At 39.4% G+C, this 27658-nt stretch overlaps 1 protein-coding gene across 2 annotated transcripts; it reads left to right on the top strand.

Moving 5' to 3' along the window:
- The first annotated feature begins 296 nt into the window (after positions 1-296).
- klhl20 (kelch-like family member 20) lies at positions 297-27112 on the top strand. Of its 2 annotated transcripts, XM_041803434.1 has the most exons (14): positions 297-411; positions 4984-5047; positions 8662-8919; positions 8998-9106; positions 10698-10904; positions 13157-13315; positions 17437-17531; positions 17696-17811; positions 17902-18085; positions 18196-18339; positions 18447-18580; positions 20433-20641; positions 20786-20892; positions 22807-27112. In XM_041803434.1, exons 2-14 carry the CDS (start codon positions 5025-5027, stop codon positions 22889-22891), a joined length of 1830 nt encoding a protein of 609 aa, XP_041659368.1. In that variant the 5' UTR covers positions 297-411; positions 4984-5024; the 3' UTR covers positions 22892-27112. The 2 variants fall into 2 exon arrangements, with proteins under 2 accessions (XP_041659368.1, XP_041659369.1); XM_041803435.1 differs by lacking the exon at positions 20786-20892.
- The last annotated feature ends 546 nt before the right edge of the window (positions 27113-27658 follow it).

Here is a 27658-nt window from a genome sequence, read left to right as displayed (position 1 = left end):
CAAAATATATATTTTTTGGCTGTTTGCTTTTGGCAGTTTGCCATAAAAATTACATAATTTTCTTTTAACCGAACGTTTTTAGCCAGTTAAAGAGTTGCTCTGCATCTAACCAAAACAGACGAATGCAGAGAAACCCAAAGAATAAGATGCGGATACTTTCGAGTTCACAATTTACATAAAAACACAATTTATGTCGGACGTTAATTTAGGAGCGTTGAAGTCCCTTTTCGTTGGCTCAAGAATGACGTAATCGAATCCTTTTATTTTGAAAATCTCACCGGACGTTGCGCTTGGCAGTTGGCATGCGCATAAAAATACCGAGGAAGAAAAGCAGCAGTGTCCAACCGAAGGCATTAAACTGTAAACATTAGCAAGTTGGGGAACTCTGTGTCGCCGCGATGGAAAATTAAGGTAAAAACAGTCCTAAACGTCTCTGTATTCCCAGTGTGAAAGTTGTCACGGCTAATTCTGTCAGAATTCTGAGGATTGTTGACAACAAGTTAGTTAATGTTAGCATAACGGCTCTAGTTTTTAACATCAAAACCATGGTTTACAATCCCGAGCGGAAACACTTCTAAACGACTTCTTTTAACTATTACATATCGACTGTGATTGTGAATGTCTTTGTTTTTCCACGAAAGTGTTTCCACGTGTTCTGACGAGTTAAACGTTTATATTTGTGGTGTGTCAGGAATCTCCTGTGGATTCCCCACCGCGGTGCTAGCGATAGCACATAGCGTTCCCAGACATCTTTGGGAATAACGTAAGTCGGGGTTTAAATGTTTCTGCTTCCTACATATTTGCCCTGAAATTACGCCTTCATTCCCCTGAGTCTGATGGTTTCCTACATGAGGATCCATTCAGGCAATTCGGACTTAATTCATTTCAGTCCGATAGAAATGCTAACAGGCTAACAGGCTAGCTAACTTCGTATCTGTTTGCCTACTGAAACTGCTAATAACGAACAGCTAGCCTGTAGGTACGAACTGTTACTGCTGCTAAATGCAGCTTTAAATGTATAAATCAAAAGATACTGATATATATGATTGGTTTAAGTTAAATCAGCATTCCTTAACTCTGCCTGTGCCCATTTGCACACCTCCACACTGTACTTTGTATACTCTTGACTAGTTTTATTATTATATTATATATCTTGCTTTATTTTTGTCTTACTTCCAAGCCTTTTAAACAGGATATGGTTTTACTGTTAATGTTGTCCTTGCCTGTGTCCTCCTGTAAAATAATGTCCTCTCCTGGGACAGAATGTGACCCTGAAAGCTCATGTTGAAAGTCCATGAACATCAGATCCTCATCCACTGATGGCGTGACACTATCCATTTAATCATCCTGTCCTCCACTAATTCATCCTGACCTGTGATAAGGTTACTTTAAGTGTAGTGTTATCTGGAGAGACTGCTGCATCTGACTGTAGCAGCTCGCCATGGCTGGATCCCAACCCCAGAAACAGTGCATTGGTGTATTTTGAACAAGTTAAAGGGTAAGACAGTGTGGTGTACTTCAGTGTTGTAAATGCTGATTTTAAAAAAGGATGCTAGGCCTAATGCACAGTATAAAGGTTTTATACAGAGTAGGGCTGAACGATTTGCAAAAATAACCTAACTGCGATTATTTTTCCCAATATTGCGATTTAATGTGCGACTGTTTTTAGGTTCCCCATCTTATGTGTTGTTTAACAAACACAAGCAATAAATCACTCTTTATTAAAAAGAGCACCATATTAGATAAACAAAACTAGGAATACATAACTTTTAAAAAAGAAAAGCCATTTTTATCCATATCTTTTCTTGTTATTCTTGTTTTGAATAAGAAAAACACATACACGAGGGAGAGAAGTAAGATTTTTGCAAATCAACAAAAGAAACTGCATATAGTGTAGAGCAGTGATACTCAACATGTGGCTCTTTTATGTCTTAATCTGAAAGATTATTCCCCCAGAAAACCTTAAAAAAAACTTTTTTCCTTTTTCACCATTTTTGACACTTTTCACCCATTTCAGCTATCTTTTCCCATTAAATACCCCTTTTGGGGCCATTTTGCAACTGCTTTTGCCACTTTTTCCCATTTATTCCACTGTAATCCAATTCTTTTTGCCCTTTTCACCATTTCCGTTGCCACTTTCTGCCCATTTGAGCAACCTTTTGCCATTACATACCACTTGTTTAATTTTTCCCCAAATTTTTGGTTCTTCTTTTTGTCACTTTTTTCCATTTTTTGCTCTTTTTCCCATTTTTTGCCTCTTTTCATCTAAATAAGCTACCCTTTGCCATCAAATATCACTTGTTTCCTTTTTTTCCAAAATTTTTGCCTCTTCTTTTTGCCACTTTTTTTCCCCCAATTTTTTTGCTCATTTTTTTGCTCATTTTTTTGCTCATTTTTTCTGCTCGTGACTGTTTTTTGCCCATTTTAGTTATTTTCACTCATTTCTTGCCACTTTTGGACTATTTTTGCTACTTTCTGACCATTTTCCACGTTTTCTCCCATTTTCATCCATTTTGCTGCTTTTTGACCATTTTTGCCACCTTTAACTTATTTGATTGTACTTCATGCCATTTTTGTCACTTTTTACCACTAAGATTGTGGCTCTTGCAAAGATAGCTATTTTTCAACGATTTGGCTCTTTGGTTGAGCAGGGTTGAGTAACACTGCTGTAGAGCATAAAACATCTACTGCAAAAAACTGTAAGCTTATCTGGTATTCTGACACATTTCAGGTTAAAGAAATATTGCACTGTCTGCCATTAGAATATTGCAGGAGGTCATATTGCGATTTAATCTAATTTGTGATTAATTGCCCAGCCCTAATACAGAGAGAACCCCTAACAGTAATATGCTTATTTTCTACGATAATCTGTTTACAATGCTTACTCTACATCAGGGGTGTCAAACTCAATCACAGAAGGGCCTAACAGGGTTTAACCAAACTGTTAACCTCATTTTTGCCAGTAATAAGTTATGGGGGGAAAAGTTAGCACTGAGGATAGATGGTTTTGAGATTTAAAAAGTCAAAATGATAAGCTTAAAGGCTCAAAATCTGAGTTAAAAAGTGAAACTTGTAAGTTTTAAAGGTAAAAACATGACATTTAAAGTCAAAATAATGTTTTTAAAAGGCCAAATATGAGATGGATTATTGAAACCATTAATTTTAAAAGTCAAAAACTGAGATAAAATTCAAAATCATGATTTTTAGCAGTCAAAATATGAGGTAAACATAAAAATCATGAGTTTAAAATGTCAAAATATGAAATAAAATTAAAAGTCACGCGTTTTTCAGGTTAAAAAAAAAGCGATATAATTTAAAATTAGGAGTTGAAAAAGGTCAAAACGTGAGACAAAAGTCAAAATGATTTCAAAAGGTCGACAAAACTGAGATGAAATTCAAAATTGTGAGTTTTTAAGGTTAAAAAAAATGAGAGTTAAGTTAAAGTTAGGAGAAGTAAAGGTTGAAATATGAAATTAACATTTGAAACCATAACTTTTAGTCATAACTGTGAGATGCAAAATTATAAATATTGAGAAAACAAATTTCTTTCCCATGTTCCTGACTATTTATCTATTTTTACTGTTTACTTTTTCTAATTTTTATGACTCAACAAGGATGTTATAAATCATCACGTTAAGTTTACTTCTTATACTGGAGGAAATCTGCAGACCTCATACTGGTGGGCCAGTTCTAATAAATATATCACATGATCTGGTGGGCCGGGTATAACTGCATCACGGGCTGGATTTGGCCCCCGGGCCTTGAGTTTAACACCCGTGGTTTAGTAGCATCATTGATGAATAGTGCTACTGCAAAGACAGGAAACCCTGTGCCATTTAGAAAAAGCTACCATTATAATGACCCTGTTTGGAAGGGAAAGGGGTTGTTATTAGAGTATTTACAGTAGGTCCAGCTGCAGGGAGAAAATCCACAAGCAGTGTCCTTCTGCATCGATATTGAGGTGCCTCTGCATTAATGCAGAATCGTCAGTGCAATATCAGTAATGATGTTAGTTAAAATGAATTTATAAATTTCAGCATTTCAGAGATATCTGCAAAATGTAATATTGTGCATCCCTAAAAACTATTGCTGAAAATCCGTGATCTTCGAAGCCTCTCTCTGTTGGCGTGACAGTATCCATTTAATCATCCTATCCTCCACTGATTAATCCTGATCTGTGATAAGGTTACTACTTATCTGAAAAGGATGCTGATTGGCTGCTACATTCTCTCATGACTGGTTCCTAACCCCACGGACTATTTAAATGTGTTATGAGTATTTCAACAACTATCTAAACAGCACCTGTGTGTTATTTAAAGGCAGAGAGGACTGATTATCTCATTCACACACCAACAACACAGCTGAGCATTGTTTACTCCTTCCTCTGCTGATGAGTTTTCTTTTGTCTCCCGAGTGTTTTACAGTGAGAGGAATCACAGAACTCCAGCTTTGTCATTATTGGTATTCACACTAAAGTTCTGTGTTTCTAGTGTCACACCTGTAAAGGGTAGCTCTCAATAAAAGCCACCTTTTGGAGCTTTTACAGCTAATATTGTAGAAACAGTATCAAGTAAGTGTATTCCCCTCATTTGTTGTTTTAATGTTGTGGTGGTGCCCTGTATTTATGTGCTTATGTAACAGAAACAGGAGGTGTTACCACATAACTTTAGCCTTGTAATGCTGCACCTGTTTGACAACAGATATATACTTTGCAAAGTCAGGGTTCATTGTGCACTGATGGTGTTTTATTGAGTGAGAAGGTACGGGTGTGTCTGTGTTCACTCAGGCAAACACATAAATCAGAGCATGGCCTTGACAGGATGGATGCCATAAACTGCCATGCTAAAAGCAGAAACCAATTAGTGTACCCTTATTGGAGGAGGATGCCTTTTTGTCTGCACTTTAAGCATAATCAGAAAGAACACCTGAACCCTATCGTTTTGTTATATGATAAAACTAATTTACAACATCTCATCTCTGCAGGTTACCCTGAAGGTGTTGGACCAAACATTGTTCTTCAGTGCATGGACGCAAAGCCAATGCGCAGGTAAGATATCAACCTTTAGAGAATTTCTACCTGTCAAGCCTGCAGAGTGATTCTGTGCTCACACACATGAATGGACTTAATTCCAGTGTCTTTAAATCTGATTTGTTTGTGGTTAAAGGAAACTAAGCTGGCAGGGGACAAACAACAAAAACCTTTGTTAAGTGTATGATTCTTATCTTTAAAACAGATGTCTGACTTTAATGCAGTCACCACTATTAACCCAGCATATACATGCATTTACATCTGTTTTGGCCATTCAGATACCAGAATGACTGCATGTTAATGTGTACGTTCACACTTTGCATTAAGGGTACGTCTCCAGTGACGACCTAAATTTGGAACCCGCTTGCCCGGCTCTTGTGCAAATATCAGCCGATGCACCATTTCTGTGGCTCGCAGGCTTACTGTGGCTTATGTCTGTCCAACTTCACTGGTCACTTTTTTCAAATTGTAGAGTCAGTTTAATCTAACGGCACCTCACAAGGTTTTATTTACTAAATAGTAAGGCTGAAGGATATATCTTAAGCACATCATGCTGCTTATCTTGTTTTATTTAAGCACAATTTTTACGACTAATTCACAGTAAAATTCTGTCTGATAACCATCAGCAGTCAGAGAACTGAGAACGCAGAGTTACTGCTGCTGTCACTTGTATTATGTGAGGCACATCTTTAGTGAATGTATTGCTGCTCTTAGCAGCATCTCTTCCTGATGTCATCGATGCTCTTACGGTCATATGTGCTGTCTGTTAGCAGAGCTACTTCGGCGCCATTGACAATAAAGGTTAATTTTTGAGATGAATAACGACATTTTTAAAAATATTTATTTTTAAACTTTTTATGCCATTATTGATAGAGGAAGAGAGTGGATAGAATCTGGAACAGGGACCAGAGTACGGCTGAACGATTTGCAAAAATAATCTTATTGCGATTTTTTTCCCCCAAATATTGCGATTGCGATTTAATATGCGATTATTCTTGGGTTAATCTTATGTATGTTTCGACAAATTCAAGCAATAGAAAGATTCCATAAATAAGACCATGTGTCCTGAAAACAATGAAATTATTTCTAACGAAATTAATCCATGGTAGCATGAATCTGAATATGAGGGCATAACAAGCTTTGAGCTATAAAGGAGGCAGCTGGGGTGGGGGAGGTGAGGCTGGCTACCAGCTGATCACAGCTGGTAGCCAGCTGGTAATGCTAGGCTTCATCAGTTTTAGATAGAATGAGCTAACTATTTTGGCTCGTATTGCAAATGTGATGTCATTTGCTTGGTTTAAGGGCATTATCATTTTTTGTCACTCATGTTGATTAATAAAAACATACATAAAACACAAAAAGAAGGATTTTTGTAAACCATTATAAAAACATGCAGGCCATATTGTGATTTAATGTAATTTGCAATTAATTGCCCAGCCCTAGACCAGAGTGGGGCAGAAACATGCAGTCAAGGAATCGCAGGCTGGACTTGAACCCCATGTAAATGGGGCGTGACCCAACCAGTAGGCCATCTGCACCCTGAAAACCACAGAATTTTAAATGAAATCACACATCCTTTGTAGAAAACATAAACCTTTTAACTTCATTATATACTCACCCATGGTGGAAGCAGAAAACAAACCCAAAACATGGAACCATGTTGGCAAGTCAAACCAAGAAAGGCAAAATAATCCACTGTTTCCATTAGGACTGAACGCTTTGCAAAAATAATCTTACTGTGATTTTTTTTCCCCCCAATATTGCGATTTAGTATGCAATTGTGATAAGATTACCTCTCACCAGTATTGGGAGAGACCAATACCTGATTAGTGAGCCCTGTGTGAAGACTCTCACCTGGCTTCTCTTTTCTTTGATTCATACGACTGCCTTCGTTGGCTGTAGTCCACCACAAATGTTTGTTAGCCCTGATGAAGACCAGTGTGGTTGAAACATATTGGCTTTTTAATGATTTAGCCATTACAATAAAAGCTTTTCAGTATTTCCTTCCTCATTTGCACTTTTTTGTGTTTGGATTGCCTGGTTTTCTCCCTTTTTTTTGGACAGTTTTTTCCCCCTGTTTTCCAAGAGCCCCCACTTTTGGTTTACTATTGAAGCACCTTAGTCACACTGAGCAGCCAGTCAACCCCCTTCTTTTGTTTTCTACAATTTTGAAAAAAAATACCTAATTGTGATGATTTCGACTCGTATTGTAAACTGGAGACGAATTGTTGTATTGTCATTCTCATATTTAATAAGACAAAATTATAGAAATGAAGAAAGTAGGATTATTTGTAGACCATTCTAGAAAGAGGCTCTTGAATGATTGCATAATTATGTAATACATAACATCTCTGCTGCAAGAAAAAAGTTTTAAACTAGCATTTTGACTTAAATTCCAGGTTAAAGAAATATTGCGCCTTCTGCGATTTGAAAATTGCAGCAGGCCATATTGCGATTTAATCTAATTTGCGATTAATTGCCCAGCCCTAGTAGAAAGGTCATTGCAAATGGAGGAAATCTTTTGGGAACACCTCCATGCCTCCTAATTTTTGGAACTTCAGTTTCCAAAGCAGGAGTTAAAAGTTTTAAATCTCTAATCCAGATTAGCCGGATGCTGTAATCAGGATTATATATTTCACATTAGAGAAGCTCATTATCCTGCATGTTTCACAAACTGAACAGCAGCCTACTCTTTGTAAAGAGGAAATATCATGTTTACAAGTGGACTGACTTTGTAAAGTTTCAATAACCTGTCAGACAGATGTTTTATGGTTAAGCTTCAAATTGAGTTGCATCGTGATTTTTAAAGATTTAAACAGTGTTTCAATCCACAACATGTACTGTAGATTTTTTAGAAATTATGATAGCAAACAACTCAGAAAGCAACATTTTAGATTTGTGTGTTTCAGCATAGTCACTAAGATTTTATCTCTAATGTTTATCATAAGCATGTTTTATTTGTCCCACCTGAACTGGTGAGGCTAGTTGGGTTATATTTGTCCAGATGAAAGATTTTTGGTTTGTGCTAAAAATATAATTCAGATAATACCCATGCCCATGTCAGGAGGAGTTAGGCTATGGGAAGTGTTGGTCCAGCAGACTCCCCCAGACTAAGACAGAAGATCAGGTGTGTTTAATGATGAGGGGGCTTTTGCATTCACAGGTATTTTCACCAGTGTATTTAAAACTAACTGAAAATATATAAAATAGCTAAAACATTAAACTCATTAGACTCGTTAAGGTTTTAAGGGCTGGTGGTTTGCATGTTTTCCCCCCAAGGCCCACCTAAGATCACGTCAAAATCTCAATTCACACAATTTCCATTTCCATATCCGTTCAAAAAAGCCTCTTTAAAATGTATTACACTATTTTTGGTTGTTATTCTCACTAAATGATGGTCATGGCTACTGTGTTAATAAGACTGAATTGATGCACTTTTAAACTTGATTTACAAACTCCCTTTCATTTACAGTATGCAGCTTTAAGAGTTTCACAAACTAAAAAGAGCATGACAATTTTCAGTCAATCAGCAGTTGAAAACACAATGAGAAGAGTACCTTGACTGTGAAATATATAGAACGAATAAGGCGTGATCACCCCCATAATCAGCTTCTCATCTGCTTGATGTTCAGGGCCACCAGCGCACGCCAAGACGCCACTGGAATGGACATCACCAGCCGCTGTACTCTGGGGGACCCTAACAAACTTCCTGAAGGGGTCCCCCAGCCCGCGCGTATGCCCTATGTTTCAGACAAACACCCCCGGCAGACCCTGGAGGTGATCAACCTGCTGAGAAAACACCGAGAGCTCTGTGACGTGGTGCTGGTGGTGGGCGCCAAGAAGATTTATGCTCACCGCGTGATCCTCTCTGCCTGCAGTCCTTACTTCAGGTACAAATGGATTTACTATTATACTCACCTGAAATCTGATAGGAGGAATCAGTATCTCTAAATGTCTGATATCTTCAGGGCGATGTTCACTGGAGAGCTGGCTGAAAGCAGGCAGACTGAGGTGGTTATCCGTGACATCGACGAGAGAGCCATGGAGCTGCTTATTGACTTCGCCTACACCTCACAGGTAACAGCTGAAGCCCTTACCTGGGTTTCTTTGCTATTTAGCTGCAGGCATTCACTGGGTCCAGCAACAATCATCAACTATCATTGTTGGATAGATAGTATATGCCTCTGGGTATGGGTGGGAATTCCTCAGTAATTTAGGTGAACCCAGAGGTTAGTGTCCGCAGACTTTCAGGCAAGACTTTCTTCTCTGTGTGTGTTTAAGTCTGCAATATAAATACTGTCAGTTCTTAGTCCACATACACGCCTGTGCATCTGTTAAGCCTTGGTTCAACAGTGGAGTATGAATTATTAAGAGGCTGCACTTTGGCTCAAGTGGTCTGAACCTAGAAGGGAAACTAGTTTCAGTGTGACCTACTCACCATTAAAGGGAATAAAGTCAAACTTTGTCCAGCAGGTGACTCCTTCTGCTCAGTAGAAAAGCCTTCTTTGATAAATTAGGTTTGCTATATTCCAGCATTAAATTGATACGACACAAAAGGTAAACACTGGCTACCGACAGAAATTCAAGCCACAATATTTGGAATTCTTAGCCACATTTTTATATAGATATCAATTTGTATAAATTGGTCAATCATTAAAAAACTTTCAGTGGGAGCATTGGCATAATCTGCCTGTTTTGCAGTCTGTATTACATCAACATAGAGTATTTTACCTGTAATCCCCAAAGCCTATTGATTAGTGATTAGTCAATACAGCTTGGATTATGGATGTCTGACAGAAACCACAAGATTTAAACTGCTCAAAGAATGAAAGCTGTGTACAGATCTTACATTTCTATTTAGAGTCTGTGAAGAGAAGACAACAGGATCCTTATATTTGAAAATTTATGTGTGCTATGTTACCTACCATGGCAAGACAGAGATGCTTTGATTTCTCCACATGTGAGGAACGCTTTCAGGCCAGGATTAATGGGTCTCATTCACCAATGTCTCCCTAAGATCTTTCTTAAATTTATAAGAAAAACCTACACGCAATTTGTCTGCATGTTAGATTAAGACTTAATTATATTTATGTCATGTATTTGTGCAGAGTATTTACATAGATAAAACTGTTACATGGATAAAAATGCAGTAAAATAAAATAAAAAATTCCATCTAATTGTGTGATTCTTAGCCGAGCAAATTTCAGTGCTGATTCGTGCATAATTAAACATTTTATTCTCACTTATTAGGATTCAAATGCTAGCAAGAGTGCTCTTGAGTTTTCTTAGATTTTGTTCTTAGCTAAGAACCAATCAGAAGAAAACTTTGGTGAATGCCAGAATCTTCTTAAAAAGTGGGTGTGTTTTAAGAACAAAGTTATTTTTAAGAACGGTTGGTAAATGAGGCCCTGTGCTTAAACCTTTCAAAGACAAATTAAATCACATGACAGCAAAAATAAGTTGCACAGAGCCTCTGGTCTGTCCTCCAAAATACAAACAACATTCTTTGTGTTTGAGACTAAGAGCATCCAATGCTGAATGTCTGCGTGGTATGTAGGGACTGAGAGGACTTAAACGGAGGACACTGCCAAAAACTACTCTACCTTGAGTGATCCCAGTCTCAGTTTTCTGGCTTTTGACTACTTCTGATGAGTCTTTAATGTTCCAGGTGACTGTAGAGGAGGGAAACGTCCAGACTTTGCTCCCTGCCGCCTGCCTCCTCCAGCTGGCTGAGATCCAGGAGGCCTGCTGCGAGTTCCTCAAGAGGCAGCTGGATCCCTCCAACTGTCTGGGCATCAGGGCCTTTGCAGACACACACTCCTGCCGCGAGCTGCTCCGCATTGCAGACAAGTTCACCCAACACAATTTTCAAGAGGTAAAAGCGTGGGTACATGGGAACACCTGCAGTTCTTGAACATTTTAAACTCTACATCATTCGCATGTTGAAGAACATTGAGACTGAAATGATGGTGTTTCATTTCTGTGCATAAAGGGAACTCTGAAATCTCTGGTAAAGGTTACAGCAGAAATATTAGCAGTACAACTCTTAGTTTCCCTGCTTTTTTTAAAGATCTGGAATTAACCAGAGACTGACTAGGTAACTTCTTCAGCAGGAGATCTTGTCACATGCTCATAGCTTCTCCAGCATTGTTTACCTTCACTTATCTAAGCCTCCCTCAGGACGTCTGCATGCAAAATAGCAAGGACTGGCGTTGGTGTTTGGTTCACAGGGGACTGTAAACATGGAAAAATCCCAGACGGTCTATTGACTCATGCTTATGGCAACAACGTGGAAATGCACTGTAAAGGAGGAGGAAAACGAGGAAAGCAGATTTTTATCAGTTATGCAGATTTCTGAGTGTATAAAGATGCAAGTCTCTTATGCATCAACAGAAAACAAAGGATCAGATATTGGTGGTGTTTGCCTGCTTTTAAATCTAATACTAGAATCTTGAAGCCCTGAAAAAAATCTCTTGGCCTCTTGGTTTAAACGCATCCCAAATACAGGATGTGCCCATTGCAGACTGTGTGCAAGTATAAACATTCCCATATCCATCAGATTCATAACCACTTAAAACGAGAAGTTTTTCTCAGCGTGTCTCCTCCAGTTGCGTTGTCTTGAACAGGCACATGCACAGTCACCTGTATTTTCTTTCCCATTTCTACGGTTTAAAACTTAATTTGTTGGTACACAAACACCTTCCTCACTGCCTTAATGCGTCTACAGACAACAATAAAGTCTTACATTGGAGCAGCAAGCGATGTTATTGCATTTTAATGCCATTTAGAAGGTAAGGATCGTTGGAAGCCACGCCCCCCGAACATCTGCTCTGACTGTCACCAGTTAATATGGCACAACAGCCAATCATAAAAGACAAGGACCAACCAATTACATTTAGGGATAAGATGATGTCTGGGTCCGCCAACTTTCAGCCAAAAAGAAAATCTGCTCCCAAGCAGCAGGGGAAGGTTTTGCGAGCAGGAGAGCAATGACAGTAGTTGTGTGGTCTCTCAGATTCTGAGTGCGTCCAAGGCATGATTTTCTTCTCAGGCCACAATATTGCTTGCGTGGGTAGAAATACTCTGCGTGAGCAGTGTGAAAGCTCTCGCAAAAGTAATTCGCTTGCGCTAATGTTTGAGCCGCGTGCGCGGATCTCATATTTCTCTCCCGGATCTCATATTTTCTCTCGAATTTTGACAGTATTATGCCGCCATAGGTATTACGTCAGCAACACTACGACCTAGAATAGTAAATATCAAACGTGTTTGATATTTATGATTTGGGGTCTGGGGGGATACGACTCGATTTGGAGTAGTGAAATAATAGTGTGACACCACACACATGCAGATTATTTAGACAAATAACCGTTTGCGACAGGCCACTCGGGATACGCCCCCATAATTGTTGGGGGAGGCAAATCTTGCCTCAAATTGGGTTTGAAATCTTGTAGTGTGTGGCTGGCCTTAGGGATTGTTGCTGGGCAAATGTTACAAAAACTGTCCCTGTAAATACTGAATAACTCCACCAGTACCGCCATGTTTTTAGCCTCTATTAGCTTCTTAGCACTGTGGCTGCTTCCTCTCCTTCTCTGGTGCTTAATAGCGGGTCACATACCGTGGCGCCACCTACTGTTTTGGAATGTCTAGTCTTGTGAGAAAGAAGAAAACAAACGGCGTTATTATTGGTGGATTTTATCGGTTAATATTTTATTATCGGGATAATAAAAACATGTAAAATATATGCAATATCAGCCGATTCTCTATTGATACTGATAATTATCGTGTGTCCCTCATTATTACCAAATCTTGCTGCACCAGTATTGATAAATATCCTAGTCTTTGTTTGAAATATACTCTGACTTCCATTATATGGAGGCTAAACTACACCACACAATGCTGTCATGGGCTCATCAATACAAAAAACCACACCACTGTTTGTCCACATTCAATGTTAAGGCCCTAGATACTGGTTACAAGGAAACACTTGTATTTACAAGGCAAATGATATTTTAAGACTTGTGTTGTTTACCTGAAGACATAGGATGTGTTCGTCACTGTGAGCTGTAAGACTGAACTGTTCTCTCTGTGGCAGAACTGCTGACTTACTGCTCTGCTTTGCTGTCTTAGGTAATGGAAAGTGAGGAGTTCATGCTGCTGCCTGCCAACCAGCTGATTGACATAATTTCCAGTGATGAGCTCAATGTGCGGAGCGAGGAGCAGGTTTTCAACGCTGTAATGGCCTGGGTCAAATACAGCATCCAGGAAAGACGGCCGCAGCTGCCCCAGGTTTGTGGCTGAAGGACAAGATCTAGAAAAACAGTGATGGGTGATGTATTTTGGAGGGTAGCAAGGAAATATATTTATGACCAATTCTAACAGACATCACTGTGTTTGCATAAAAAAGTAAGAATTGTTCTGACTTTAAAGCTGTTATCTGTCCTTATTTTGCTTTAAGTAAAACATTTCTGTACCAAAGAACATCATAACCTAACAACTGTCATACTTTGGTTTTAAAGGGCTATTTTTTCCTCTTTTGCCATGAATTGGATTGAAATGTCTTAACAAACTTTCAAATCTGACATTTCAAGCAGCTAAACAAAAATGTAGCTGAAATACGTCCCTATTTAAAATGGGGTGCATTCCTTTAGAGCAGGTGTTCTCAACGTTGGGGTCGCAAGACACTGAGAGGGGTCTCCAGATGCCTTAAAAAACTAAGAACATTTTTTAAATTACACTGTTTACATTTTACACTAATTGTGCCAAATTTTAACCCGTTTTCATCACTTTTTCCATCAATTTTGCCAATTTTAGCACATTTTTGCAACGTAAATCCAATTTTTTGTCAAATTTAAACCCTTTTAACCACTTATTTCTGCCTGTTTTTGCCACTTCTAAACCAAATCTTGCAACTTTCTGTCTATTGTTAGCTCTTTTGACACATTATTGCCACTATTAACCCCTTTTATCACTTTTTAAGCCACATTTCACAGTTTGATATGCCCATTTATACCAGTTTATGACTATTTCTGCCTCAGCTGTTTTTTTTGCAAGTTTATATCAATTTTCATCCCATTTAACCAAATTTTCACGTATTTTTGCCACTTTAACACCATTTCAGCCACTTTTGAATCCCCTTTTACCAGTAAATACTCCCATTTTTGCTTTTTATTTGTTTATTTTGCCACTTTATCTAATTTTTGGCATTTCTGGTCACAGGCTGAAAAGGTTGAGAACCCTTGCTTTAGAGAAAATTAAATCCATAGGCCTGTTGCTTATTTGTATGCAGATGAAGCACATCTAAAGGTCCATAATGACACGCTTTCATGCTTAAGAAATGGAAAGGTTTGTTGTGCAGCTGTCAAACACAGGGCATCAGCTGTGCTCCGTTTTTTTACTAGCTGCCACACAAACTATTTACAAAGTGTCAGAGGCAGTTTCCAGTTAAACTGGACTACTGAATAGGAGCTGTCTGTGCAGCCTATTGATCTCACAAGATCATGACAGGAGACCTCGTCACACCCCTAATTCCTTTAATAGTTTGTTGTTAGGATGACAACTCTTGTGTCACTTGTAGATTCAGCATGTTAAAAAGTAAAGGATTTTTCACCTCCCTTCAGGATCTTTGCATGTTTACTGTAGACTGTAAAAAGAATTGGACAAACCCTGTGTGACGTCAGCTGTTTCATTATGACAGGTGGACTCAAACAGCTTTTGAAGCCAATCCGTGGTGGCCTCTATATTGAAATCGCTATCTCAGCTGAACTTTGGATCAACCTAACGGCAGACTTCCTGTTAGCTAAGCTATCACTAAAGCTAGCCTTCTGGTTGACAGATAGATAGCGTCTGCCTGTCAAGCTATCTATCAATCAAAGGAGACGGGCCAATCAGTGCGCAGTGAGGTTTTTTCCACAAATGTAATCAAAATGATTGTGGTACAAAAAAAATTAACCCCAAGTACAGTGTGTGTTCATGAAGACATTAGCTAATGAGACATGTTTTGTTTATTGAACCAGGCTGTAAACCAGTTTATTTCTGGTGTAAAAAATGGCTTTTTAACAAGTGTTCAGACGGGACTTCTGGTGTTCCTGCAGACAGCCTCAAGTGGACACTCGCCGTATTGCATTTTTTTGCACCTGGGCATTGGCAGGTCACAGGCCTACTACTGTTTTGTAATGTGTATTCGTGTTTAGGAAGTAAATGCCTTTATTATTGGTGGATTTCATCCTATCAGAATAATAACATGATATAAATAGTTTGCAATTCTGGCCACTTATTCATGGATATCGGTACGAATTTACAGAGTGCTTCACTAGCAGGAGAGAAAGAGAGAGCAAAAATAAAATCCCATTGTACAGACAGACAGGAGTAAAAAGACGAGCAAATCAACATAAAAGTCACACCAGTGTTCATTTTGGCAGCTATTTTTGATTTTAGTTGACAAAGACAAAATGTCTTTTAGTCACATTTTAGTCATTTCTATCCTTTATAGTTTAAGTTGACGAAAACTATAATAATATAATAATAATAAATTTATTTATAAAGCACTTTCAGGCAAAGTGCTGTACATAGAGATAAAATCAACTTGACAATAAAAACATCAGAGAATCCACATATACAAACATACTGAGACAATACAAATAAACATCAGTAAAACAATTTAAGACTCATATGTAACAGTAAACAAGTGGGTCTTCAGCTTTGCTTTAAATACATCGATGGAAGATGCCTGCCTGATTTCAACAGGTAGATTGTTCCATAATGTCGGTGCACGGAAAGAAAAAGACCGTTCCCCAACTGTCTTTTTTCGGACCTTTGGGACGCTAAGAAGCCCAGTCCCCTGAGAACGCAAGGCACGAGTAGGGACATATGGGTTTACCAAATTTGATAGGTAAGAAGGGGCAATGCCATTTACAATTTTATATGTTAGCAGCAGCACCTTAAAGTCTGCTCTAACATGAACAGGTAGCCAGTGAAGAGAGGCCAGCACTGGAGTGATATGCTCATATCTACTCGCTCTGGTCAGAACACGAGCTGCTGCATTCTGTACCATCTGCAGACCATGAAGGCTCTTCTTTGACAAACCTGACAAAAGGACATTACAATAATCTAAACATGACGAAACAAAAGCATGAATTAGGACCTCAGCATCCTGTGTCGATAGAACTGGTCTAATCTTGGCAATATTTCTGAGGTGGAAAAAGGCCACTCTGGTCACCTCTTTAACATGGAACTCGAACGAAAGAGCTTGACCAAAGACCACACCTAGATATCAAACAGAGGATTGAGTTTTGCTCGAAAATATTTCAGTTTAGTTTTAGTCAATAAAAAGTCCTCACATTTTGGTCTTTACTTTTAGTCCAAGCATTTATTTTCTTGCCTAAATCTGGTACCAGATCATGGTAGTGTGTTCTCTTCACTCTGTCAAACCTGGGGTCCCTGCTTTCTACAGCTGAGAGGCAGAATAAATACAGATTTATTGTTTTTGACCCACAGTGGAAAAATATCATGGGTTTTGAATGTCCAACAAAAACTACATTGCGTTTTAGTCTAGTTTTAGTTATCTTGATGAAAACTAAACTGACTTTTTGTCAGTTTTAGTCATCACAGATCTATTCTTGTTAGTCTTAGTCTCTTTTTGTCATGGAAAAAAGGCTGTCGACGGATAGTTTTAATTGACGAAATTAACACTAAGTCACACATACACCAGATTCATACAAATGAACATCCAGACAGTAAATTTAAAAACATAAAAAACCTCCAACCAGCATGCATTCACAACACAGGCAGAGTTTTACAAAAATGCTGAGCTATAAAAATTAGCTGTTTATAAGAAACAATGGGCTCTGCAGACCTGATTCAGGGGAAGACTATTCCAGAGTTTAGGAGCTTCTACTGCAAACTTCAGGATTTAAAATATGAATGAGAAAATGTTAAAATGCCTTGGTCAGGTGATCAGAGAGTGCAGCCACTTGAATATGTGCTCAGTAAGTCAGTTAGGTATGCAGGTGCAGGCCATGCAAGGTCTCAAAGGGATATTTCGGGATTTTGGGATTTTTGAAGTCAGTTCGTGTGGGGTGCTTGGCTTATCCTCCAGTGATTTCTGTGAAAGTTGCTCCGGTGGTCAGTACTATAGCCAAGTACCTCATAGCACCCAACTCCAAAAAATCTCCAAATGTCTCTTGAAAGAGGATAACCAAAATTTTAAACTGTTTTCTAATAAACTGATATATATTGTGCAGCCCCTCCGTGACCCCCAACGGGATACGCAATATAGAAAATGGATGGATGGACATTGTGCATCCCTAAAAACCAATGTGCATTTTTATGTCTGTTTGGTGTAAACAGTCATCATTAGTTTAGACTTCAGTTGTAGCAGAAGAAACTGACGTGCTTTTTTTGTTCTGTAGGTTCTTCAACACGTCCGTCTACCACTACTCAGCCCAAAGTTCCTGGTGGGCACTGTCGGGTCAGATCCTCTTATAAAAAGTGACGAGGAGTGCAGGTGTGTTTATCAACCATAAATAAGTATAGAATTATTTAGATTCTCAGAAGAGACCATTAGTCGTTCCCCTCTGAGGTTTAAACCATGAACTGAGAAGAAACTTCTACTTTTTAATATAATTACACAACAACCTGCATCATGCACTTGTTTTCCTTTTATTTCAGAGACCTGGTTGATGAAGCCAAGAATTACCTGCTACTGCCACAGGAGAGGCCGTTAATGCAGGGTCCCAGGACCCGGCCAAGGAAACCCATCCGCTGTGGAGAAGTTCTGTTTGCAGGTCTGTATTTGTTGTTATTGAATGGTACCACAGTGGAAGTAGCCCAGTCTAATAATGTCTCCGCTTCTCTTGTGAACCCTGATTCTGTAGTTGGTGGTTGGTGCAGCGGTGATGCTATTTCCAGTGTAGAACGTTACGATCCTCAAACCAACGAGTGGCGGATGGTTGCTTCAATGAGCAAGCGGCGATGCGGAGTAGGTGTCAGCGTTCTGGATGACCTGCTGTACGCTGTTGGAGGTCATGACGGCTCGTCATACCTTAACTCTGTGGAGAGGTGTGGCATTAAGATTTTCATTTAAAAGTATTTCATTTTTCTAGATAAAGACCAAAACTGCAGGATGTTTAAGGAAGTTCTCACTCATGTTTCCCCTCTCTCCTGTGCAGATACGATCCTAAGACCAACCAGTGGAGCAGCGATGTGGCTCCAACCAGCACTTGTCGCACCAGTGTGGGAGTGGCTGTCCTCGGAGGTTATCTTTACGCTGTTGGTGGACAGGATGGGGTTTCCTGTCTGAACATTGTAGAGAGGTATCTTTCCAAACTTTTTTATGTTGTGTCTGTAAGTAAACTTTTTATTTAACCATTTGAAGCCTGAAACGTGTTTACATTGACTGTCTCCTCCTCTCCTGCTGCAGGTATGACCCTAAGGAGAACAAATGGACTCGTGTGGCCTCTATGAGCACCAGGAGACTAGGTGTAGCTGTTGCTGTGCTGGGGGGGTTCCTGTACGCTGTAGGAGGGTCTGATGGGACGTCGCCATTAAACACAGGTGTGTCATGATAGGCTTATGATCGTGTACCTCGGGGGCTCGTGGGGGGTACTGTAGGAATCTGGGGTTCTGGGGCCACTGCAATGAGCCATTAGGTCTCTGTGTAACCAAAATGAGAGTTGTGTATGCATTCTGTTAGCTTCCTCACTATGGGACCGCCAGCAGACATTAGGATGGTTTGTGGCTGAGTGCGAAGCAGTCTGGATAAGAGTGAGTCTTTGTCTCAGGTGATGGAGTTCAAGTATCTCGGAGTCTTGTTCACGAGTGAAGGGTTAAAGGGAGCGTGAAATTGACAGACATGTGCCTAACTGTTGTGGTTAAGAGGAAGCTGAACCAAAAGCTCCCCAGTTGATCTACCTCCTGACCCTCACCTCTGGTCATGAACTCTGGGTAATGACCGAAAGAATAAGATTGCAGATAAAAGCGGCTGAAATGAAAGTGTGCAGCATTTGGTGCAAAAAGAACATCAATTTTACCTGTATTTTAAGAACACCAATTCTTCTGGTATTTTGATTTAAAAAAATGAATTGAATCATCATTAAGGTAACTTAATCTGGCAGTTTTTGACCAAATAAAACTGGGTCGCAATTCTTTTTAGATCCTGAGCTTAGGATTTGGACAGACTGATCCAGAGAATAGAAGGCTCGCTTTTATTTTCTGCGTGCTGTGTGCATCTCTTAACCAAAGTAGACAGGATAATGACAAATGGAGAGCCAAATTTACCTTGTTAGCAGATATGCATGTCAACATTGATAGAATAAGTCACAGGCAAGATAAACAGAAAGATTACACTTCTGGTTTGTGCTTTTCAAACATCCCACGTGGCGTTTCTGTGGAGAAACTCACCTTTTTATCCTGACTTTTCCCGGCTCACTTATACAGCAGGGGTGTCCAAACTTTTTCCACTGAGGGCCACATCTAGAAATATATAAGGATGATGGGGCCACTTTAATATCCACAAGGTGAAGTATGGGAAAGTTTGTAAAACCAATATAATGTAGGTTAAGATATGCTAGTGACCGAGCATGCCTAAATGGCTAGAAACACATGATTTACGACTGTGGCTGTTTCTACTTTTCCAATGCTGATAAGGAAAGCACACTGATTAAATCAGAAGCAGAATGAAGGAGGAGCTGGGGTGGAGGAGGTCGCAGGAGCAGCTTGCAGAGAGAGCGGTAGGAGATGCAAGGCAAGAGCAGTTTAAATGAGGCAGCATGAGAGCGATTAGCCAATAGCATGCTTAGAGCAGATCAGCTTGCTGGCAGCTGATGAGGGCTTGGGTAAGATCAGGACCTGTGGCAGCACCTGAACTAACACTATACACTTTATTTGGCCGACAAAGTCAATAGACAGTGATTCCCAGGTTTTTGGGGGTGCCGCTCAGTTTTCAGGGGGCCCTTAGGCCCTAGCTACCACTGGCTCTGCCTCCTGGAATATCATTAGTATGGCTATTTCTGCCATTACTCATCAGGGAGTTGGAAAACAAGATGTTGTTATTATTTGGGTTGCCAGTATGTTTACAAGTGCAGTGTTGTCTCAATTTTGTCTCAAAAAACACATCCATAAATTCTTCTTGTCAAGATGTTTGTTTACAGCTCCATGTTCAAATGTGCATTGCATTTTATTCTAAAATTTGCTGTGCAAAATTAGACTGCGAGCCGCATTTGGCTAGTTTGGACACACCTGCTTATACAGTGAAGCAAAGTCACTAGTTTGGAAGTTTATTAGTAACAGGGATGTTACATGAAGGCGTTGAAACCAGTCAGTGGATTTGAATCAGAATGGGGGCCAAAATGCTTCAGTATTTCCTCTCCCCTAATATTATTTTCTCTCGTGCTTCCCCTTAACTCAGTGGAACGCTACAACCCTCAAGAGAACCGCTGGCACACGGTGTCTCCCATGGGAACCAGGAGGAAGCACCTCGGCTGTGCGGTGTACCAGGACATGATTTACTCTGTAGGAGGCAGAGACGACACCACAGAGCTCAGCAGTGCTGAGCGATACAACCCCAGGACCAACCAGTGGTCTCCTGTCGTGGCCATGACGTCCAGACGGAGTGGAGTAAGTTTGTGTGTGACTGACTGTATGCCATGTGTCAAAGACCAGAGATCTAACAAGGATTCATGATGTGCTCAGGCTGGGTATGGAGGTACTGGAGTGCTATGAAAGATGCTTTAACTCTAGAGTGTGTGTGTCTGTGTGTAGGTGGGCCTGGCTGTGGTGAATGGTCAGCTGATGGCAGTGGGAGGCTTTGATGGAACAACGTATCTTAAAACTATAGAAGTCTACGACCCCGACGCCAACACATGGAGGTGAGAGCAAAAGCAGTAGAAAGATGTGTTCACCACAGATTCATTGCAAGCACTGAAAAAACCCTGAAAGAATGGGCCCTCCCCACTTGTGATGTCAGTGCACAAGTGTTGGATCAGCAGCATTGGTGCTAGCATCCTGGCTAACAGTTACCTCAGTAAGAGCTGAAAAGCATGGCAAGCATGGGTTGAAATTAGTGGTAAAATTACTAATTCATGCAACTTTTAACCAAGTTGAGAATTTTTTCTGCTCATTTTTACCACTTGTTTTACAACTTAAACCCTTCTGCTTTTTTTTTACATTTTGCCACCTCTTATTGCTATTTTTGACCCATTTTTTGCCACTTTTTTTGAAACTTTTAACCACATTTAACCCATTTTTGCTATCCCTTTGCCTGTTTTTGCTATTATTTGGCACTTTTTTGCCTCTTTACGATCCCCATTAAACCTTTTAACACCTTATCGCAACTTTGACTCATTTTTGCCACTTTTCTGCCATTTGTAACCTATTTTGCCACCATTTGGACACTTTCAACCCATTTTTTCCCCCATTTTTGCCAATTTTTGTCCACTTTAGCCTTTAATTGGCCAGTTTTTTTGCCAAATTTTGCCCTTTTTTATCACGTTTAACTCATTTTTACCACCTTTTTACATGTAACCCTTAAGGCCACTTGTTTTCCATTTTTGCCACCTTTTTGACACTTATAACATGTTTTTGTCACTTTTAACCTATTTCTTGGCCACTTTTTGCCATTTTCTTTCCATTTTTCTCTCTGTTTTGCCACCTGTTGCCCAATTTTGCCATGTTTTTTTTTCATCTCTTTTAACTCATTTTTGCCACTTTTCAGGCACCTTTTGCCAACTCCATGATTCCCCAGATGGCTGGGCCTCAGAAAGCTCTCCCCTTCATCCCCCTTATGGACCACCTTGACTGTAACATTATTTAAGAAGTCTATTTTGCACCAATATGAATATGTAGTGTGCCTTGAGATGTTGGCTTGACTTTAGGTGTGCCTTGGGGGAAAAAGTTTGAAAACCCCTTCCCTAATCAGCCACATCATTCAGTCCATGCTGCTCTTAAGATCTGATTATTAGCCATATGCATTCTCGGTGGATTTGTGATGAGCTACCTGAGTGTGAAATGATGATTTAAGCTCACATAGAAGACACAATTTCTAATGTAATCAACCTGTTTTTTCATTAAAAAAACAGTTTATCCACAATCTTGGCCAACAGTACTACATTAGCCAAAATTAATGGTGTCACAGCAATGTCTCTAACTGGCTAAACCCTCCTCTGCCCATTAAACTTCCTCATTCAGATTCTTCCTACAGTCCATGGTTCAGTCCAGTGGTGCCACTCAATCTGTCTGACTTCGCCCCTCTCAGAAAATGGATGTGGCTTCCCTGATCCTCCTCTTGGCTGCCAGCTGAGAGGAAGATCAGGAGAGGAGGGCGGAACTTTCTTCCAAGTGGGGGGGGCCAACCAGACCTAGGGGCGGGGCTAACTCCCCACATGACATCATGAGGGGAAAATCTGAGAACATTTTCTGAAAGGTGGAGAGAACTTGAGGGGATTGTGGACAGGCCAGTGGCGCATATTTTTGTTAGAAAAGACTAAAAAAAAGATTTTTTCATAATATGTCCCCTTTAACAGGTCTTCCCTGACTAAAAATCTTAATCTCCTCTTTAATGGTTGAACTGTTAAGGATCAGGTCAACACAGTTGCTAAAATTTGCTGTGTTAGTGTGTATAAAAGTGTGTAGGAAGCCCGTTTTTAACACAAAATGTAGTTTTCATCTGAAAAAAGTGGCCAAAGGGTTTATTTGCTCTTTAATATATTGATTATTAAATGCAATCTGTATTTCTAAAACATCTTGTGAACTTTTGCTCTTCATCCTCTCTCCCGTCCTTCCAGGCTGTACGGAGGAATGAACTATCGCCGACTAGGCGGAGGAGTGGGCGTCATAAAAATGACTCACTGTGAATCCCACATATGGTAACACGAACTCCCCCCACATGTACACATGGTCATTCTTCTCATCACGTTGCAGTGGATGCCTCTGGTCACCAACTCTCGTGCCTCCAAAAGAGACACTGGGATTCATCTGGGGATGAGGAGAAATGTTGGGGGCGAGGACACCTAAAGATGAAGAACGTTGAACTCTAGTTCATCCCCAACTCCACTCTGAGGTCATTAACTTTTACCCTGGTTGTCTCTGGTGATTGACCACGGTTTTTCGTGAAGTGCACTGAGCGCAGAAGTCTACCGAGCATCCTTTGGCTTCCACTTTGGACCGGACTGTCTTTCTTTTGTTACAAGGGGAAGAATTGGAGAATTGGATTTGGCATGTGAGATCGCTCCGCTGATGGGGGGGTCTGAGGTTCAAGAAGTTCAAAGGAATCGGATAATAAGACAGGGATTCCCAGTTTTTGAAGCTGTGAAAGCCTTCATCACCTTTTCTTTGCTCGCTAGTGATTCCCACTTTGGCTGAGTTAAAAACAGGCTGTCCACTTTTGTTTGTGAGTTTGGTTTATCCCCAAAGACACTACGTCACATATTTAAAGTCAGAGGCGAAGCGTTCTCATTCTTTCACTACATTTCTTAGGGCTTCATGCTTACACGTGAGCTGTGGCAGTTCTGTCTTTAGACCTCCTGTGTAGCATCAAACACTAGAGCTGTCTGAAAGTCTTCAGGTTGGGTCACAATAGAGCAGTAATTTATTTTAGCAGTGATGATCACCAAGGATTTAAACAAAGAAATCTACTCTGCATTGTCACCAACTTCCTTATATGCATCTGGACCCTGCAGCAGCACTGGAAAACAGAAAACTATTGCCTGTAGGTTGTTTTGGGTGTCAAGTGTCAGTTATGATTCCCATCATCTGGTTTAGAGATCCTTTACTGACTAGTTAAGTTCAGTCTAAAGCCTCGTTAGAGAGAGTTTGGAAACCAAAAGCATGCTTTTTTATGCCAGGCTTCATTTCTGAATCCTTAAGGCTTTATTTAAAAAGTTATCAGAACATTGGCCAGTTATATTTCTGCAGCCCTTATTTTGGAAATCCACAGTATGCATATCTGTTTTTTTAAGATGGGAACACTGAAAGTTCTGCTGTTATACCATCACATAGTCTGCCATTTTTTCTCAGAAATATTGACTGACGTGTCGAGTAAGACTGGGCAGTTAATTTGAATTTAGATGAGGTTGCAGTTTGTCCTGTTGCAGTTTTAAAATTGCAGAAAGTGCAATATATCTTTGACCTGAAATGTGTGTCAAAATTTCATACAATTGAGAGATGTTATGCTCAACACATCATGCAAGCATCCAGTTTACAAAAGATCCCCACTTTCCTTATTTTTGTATGTTTTGACATAAAAATGGTCATTTCCTTCAATACAGGAGTTCATATTGAATTTGCAGTAGGAATCAAAATCATCATTCAACCCTGAATGCAGTCTTTATGCAGTGAAGAAGTAACATAAATGGCTTTAAAGCAACAATGTTGAACTTTTCCACCTCAAAATAACATCAATTCAGTCGACGTAACAGTATAAAAAATAAACTGGAAGAAGGCGTACACACACCTGCTCAGTTTCAGCACTGTTTTACTCTTTGTGAGTCCTGTTGGTAGAATGTCTGAGGCTAAAACATAGTAGAGAGGGTCATGGAAGCTAAGGAAAATACAGAGAGGGTGACCAATTAAAAAGCAGGACACAATAGAACAACAGTGGTCTAACTGCAGAGTGTGCATCCCTGCAGGCATCATTATAGCAGACAGCTGTGAGGCATTTAGATCTGCAGCTACAAACCCACCTAAGCTAGCTTGTTGTAAATTAGCCTCTCCAATGTAGCTATTCAGCCACGGATAGACATCATGGCAGCAGTTGAACTCATAAACGGGCTGTAGACGCCAGCAGAGTCCAACATGTTTCTGTACATGATCATTTGTGAGGGCTCTTGGGTGCACTGTGTGCATTATACGACAGTGCAGTTGCATTCAGAGGGCGATGAAGTGCACACATTTGTTTTTACAGTGTCTGTTTGGCTCCTCAAAGGCTGTCATGGTGTAGCTAACAGTTAAATCCTTTTACCTCACAAAAAAGATCCAGTGAACTTCATTTGAAGAACGCTGAGATGTTAACAGTTTTTGTATTGTCAACAAATCTCACAGAAATGAACACAGAACGAAAATGACACTTGCCCAAGGCCTGTTCAGTCTTATTTGTGTTTTTAGATATTTAACTAAATTTCAAATCACATGTTAAATATAAAGAACAGGTAACTTGGTTCATCAGGGGAGCTCAGATTTGTATTTTAAGGATTTTCTTTAACAGTGGAGCTCTTTGGCAGAATGACATTCACACAACTGTCAATATTCTCAAGGCAGCCATGTTTCTGTGATGTCCTGCTCAGGGTTGGAAACTCAGATGTTGTACCAAGTTATTTGTCATACAATTCTATCATTTCTACTTTTATTAGTTCCCTGAAGTCAGTGGATAGTGGAATCCAGAGAGAGATCAGACTGCATTTCAGGTTAAAAAATAAAAGCTTAAAGTAAATAAAAGTGTTATTATGATTATACTGGAGAATTGATTTGCAATTGTAGTTATGATTTGAATTTATTTGCATTTATTAAAGGATAGCCTCTTGAGATGCAGCATCTCATTTTCAAGGGGGTGATATGATCCATAAATGGCATCCTGAGTCTGCATGCTTGGTTATAAAGGAAAATGCAGAGTAATGGTAGTTTAACAGAGAGAAATGAAGTAGCCTGAAGCACTGCTTTCAAAATTATTCCAAATAATAAAAGTTTTTCCATTCTAAAAATACAGGTACTTTTTTTACTGTGAAATTGCCGTGGCACTACTCTGAATTTAAAGACCTTTCTGCAGGCGTTTGTGCAAACAAAAATAATCACAGCCTTTTATGCAGTTATGTAATAGACCAGCCTGACACCACCGACAGACACTTGGTGTTCCTAGCAATAAAAAAAGGGGTGTGTATTTGATGATATCGATATCAGCATCGGCTAAAACAAGCTTGGAAAAGTCAGCATATCAGGTATTGGAAACATCCAATAATAATGCGTCACTACTTTAAAAACCAATAGTAAAATCTTTTTGTTTATATGATGAACGACCTGTAGCGTACCTGAGTGGGACACCAGAGGAACATGGCTGCTGCGGGAATATTGTCTGTTAGTAGATACTTTCTAGATAGATATATGAGAATTGTTGACAATAAAATAAAACCTAGATTATCATCTTCCCCTTTGAAGGATTCGTAGCAACTTTTTAGAAAGTGTTGTGTCACAGTCATACGGTCACTCTGGCTCCAGAGTCGGCACCAGTGATTGGCTGAGGATGGACAAATTTAGCATCCGGTCTTCATAACAAAAATGCACAAGTTAAGCTTAAGTCATTGTTCCAAAGCCAAGCTGAGACCCAGGATGCAAGTTCAATGTCCTTTTGAATTAGTTCAACCTGTTCATGCAGAGCTGAAGCTGTGTTTTATTTTGAAGATCTGATCACTTTGTGTTTCCCAGGCAGCGGTGAGTCTGACACCCCTAAGTTAAATAAGAAAGCTGATTCAAACCAATAGGGCACTCGTCATTCTCCAGCAGCATCTGGAGATTTCTCTGTTTGGAAAGTTGCATAAAATCCTGATAAACTGGAGGAGGATGAAACAGTTCCTAGTCTAAAAGCTCTACTTTATGCATCCCAGATTACTGTGACTGGATTTCTGTTTCATGCTCTACACCTAACTGCATGCAGAGTCAAAGGTAGCACCAGTGAACTTTTGAAAAGGAAGACTATGATCCACATCACCTAACTCATAACTGTGGATGTCAGAAAAGAACAAAACCAAGTCGGCAGTCAGCAGATGGTTTTTATTGTTTAGGGTTTCACAGTCATGAGGTTTTCAGATGCACGCTGTTTTTGTTCAGTTTTCTCATCTTCAAATTATTATCCAAGTACCAACATATGCAGCACAGTGTAATGGCGCCCCCTGCTGGAGGTGCAGCACTGATTCAGACCATAGAAGGATCCTCTGCAGAGCTCAAAGTGACTTCTCTTTGCAAATCTGATCCCTGTTATATGGAGCCCATTTCTGCCACATAAAAAAGAAAACATGTAAAAGGCAATTCTTGGAAAAAAAAAATTCCTAACTCGTTCTTATTAGGTAAAAAGTTGAAATTATGGGATAAAAATTCAAAATTATGAGTAAAAAATTCAAAATTATGAGATAAGATAAAATTATGAGAAAAAAATCATAATTATGAGATAAAAAGTTGAAATTATGAGACTAAAATTCAAAATCATGAGATAAAAAGTCAGAATTGTGAGATAAAAAGTTAAAATCGTTAGATAAAAAGTCAGAATTGTGAGATAAAAAGTTAAAATCATGAGATAAAAAGTCAGAATTGTGAGATAAAAAGTTAAAATCATGAGATAAAAAGTTAAAATCATGAGATAAAACAGTCAAAATCAATGAGATAAGTCAGAATTGTGAGATAAAAAGTTAAAATCATGAGATAAAAAGTCAGAATTGTGAGATAAAAAGTTAAAATCATGAGATAAAAAGTCAGAATTGTGAGATAAAAAGTTAAAATCATGAGATGAAAAGTTAAAATCATGAGATAAAAAGTTGAAATTATGAGATAAAAAATCATAATCATGAGATTGTTAGAATTATCAGATAAAATATCAGAATTATCGGATAAGTTGAAGTTATTACTTTTTATCTCATAATTTAGACTTTATTTCAT

Source organism: Cheilinus undulatus, linkage group 13, assembly GCF_018320785.1.
Source record: "Cheilinus undulatus linkage group 13, ASM1832078v1, whole genome shotgun sequence".
Lineage (NCBI taxonomy): Eukaryota > Metazoa > Chordata > Actinopteri > Labriformes > Labridae > Cheilinus > Cheilinus undulatus.
The sequence above is the reverse complement of the archived record's forward strand: the minus strand, read 5'-3'. Positions and strand labels throughout refer to the sequence as shown.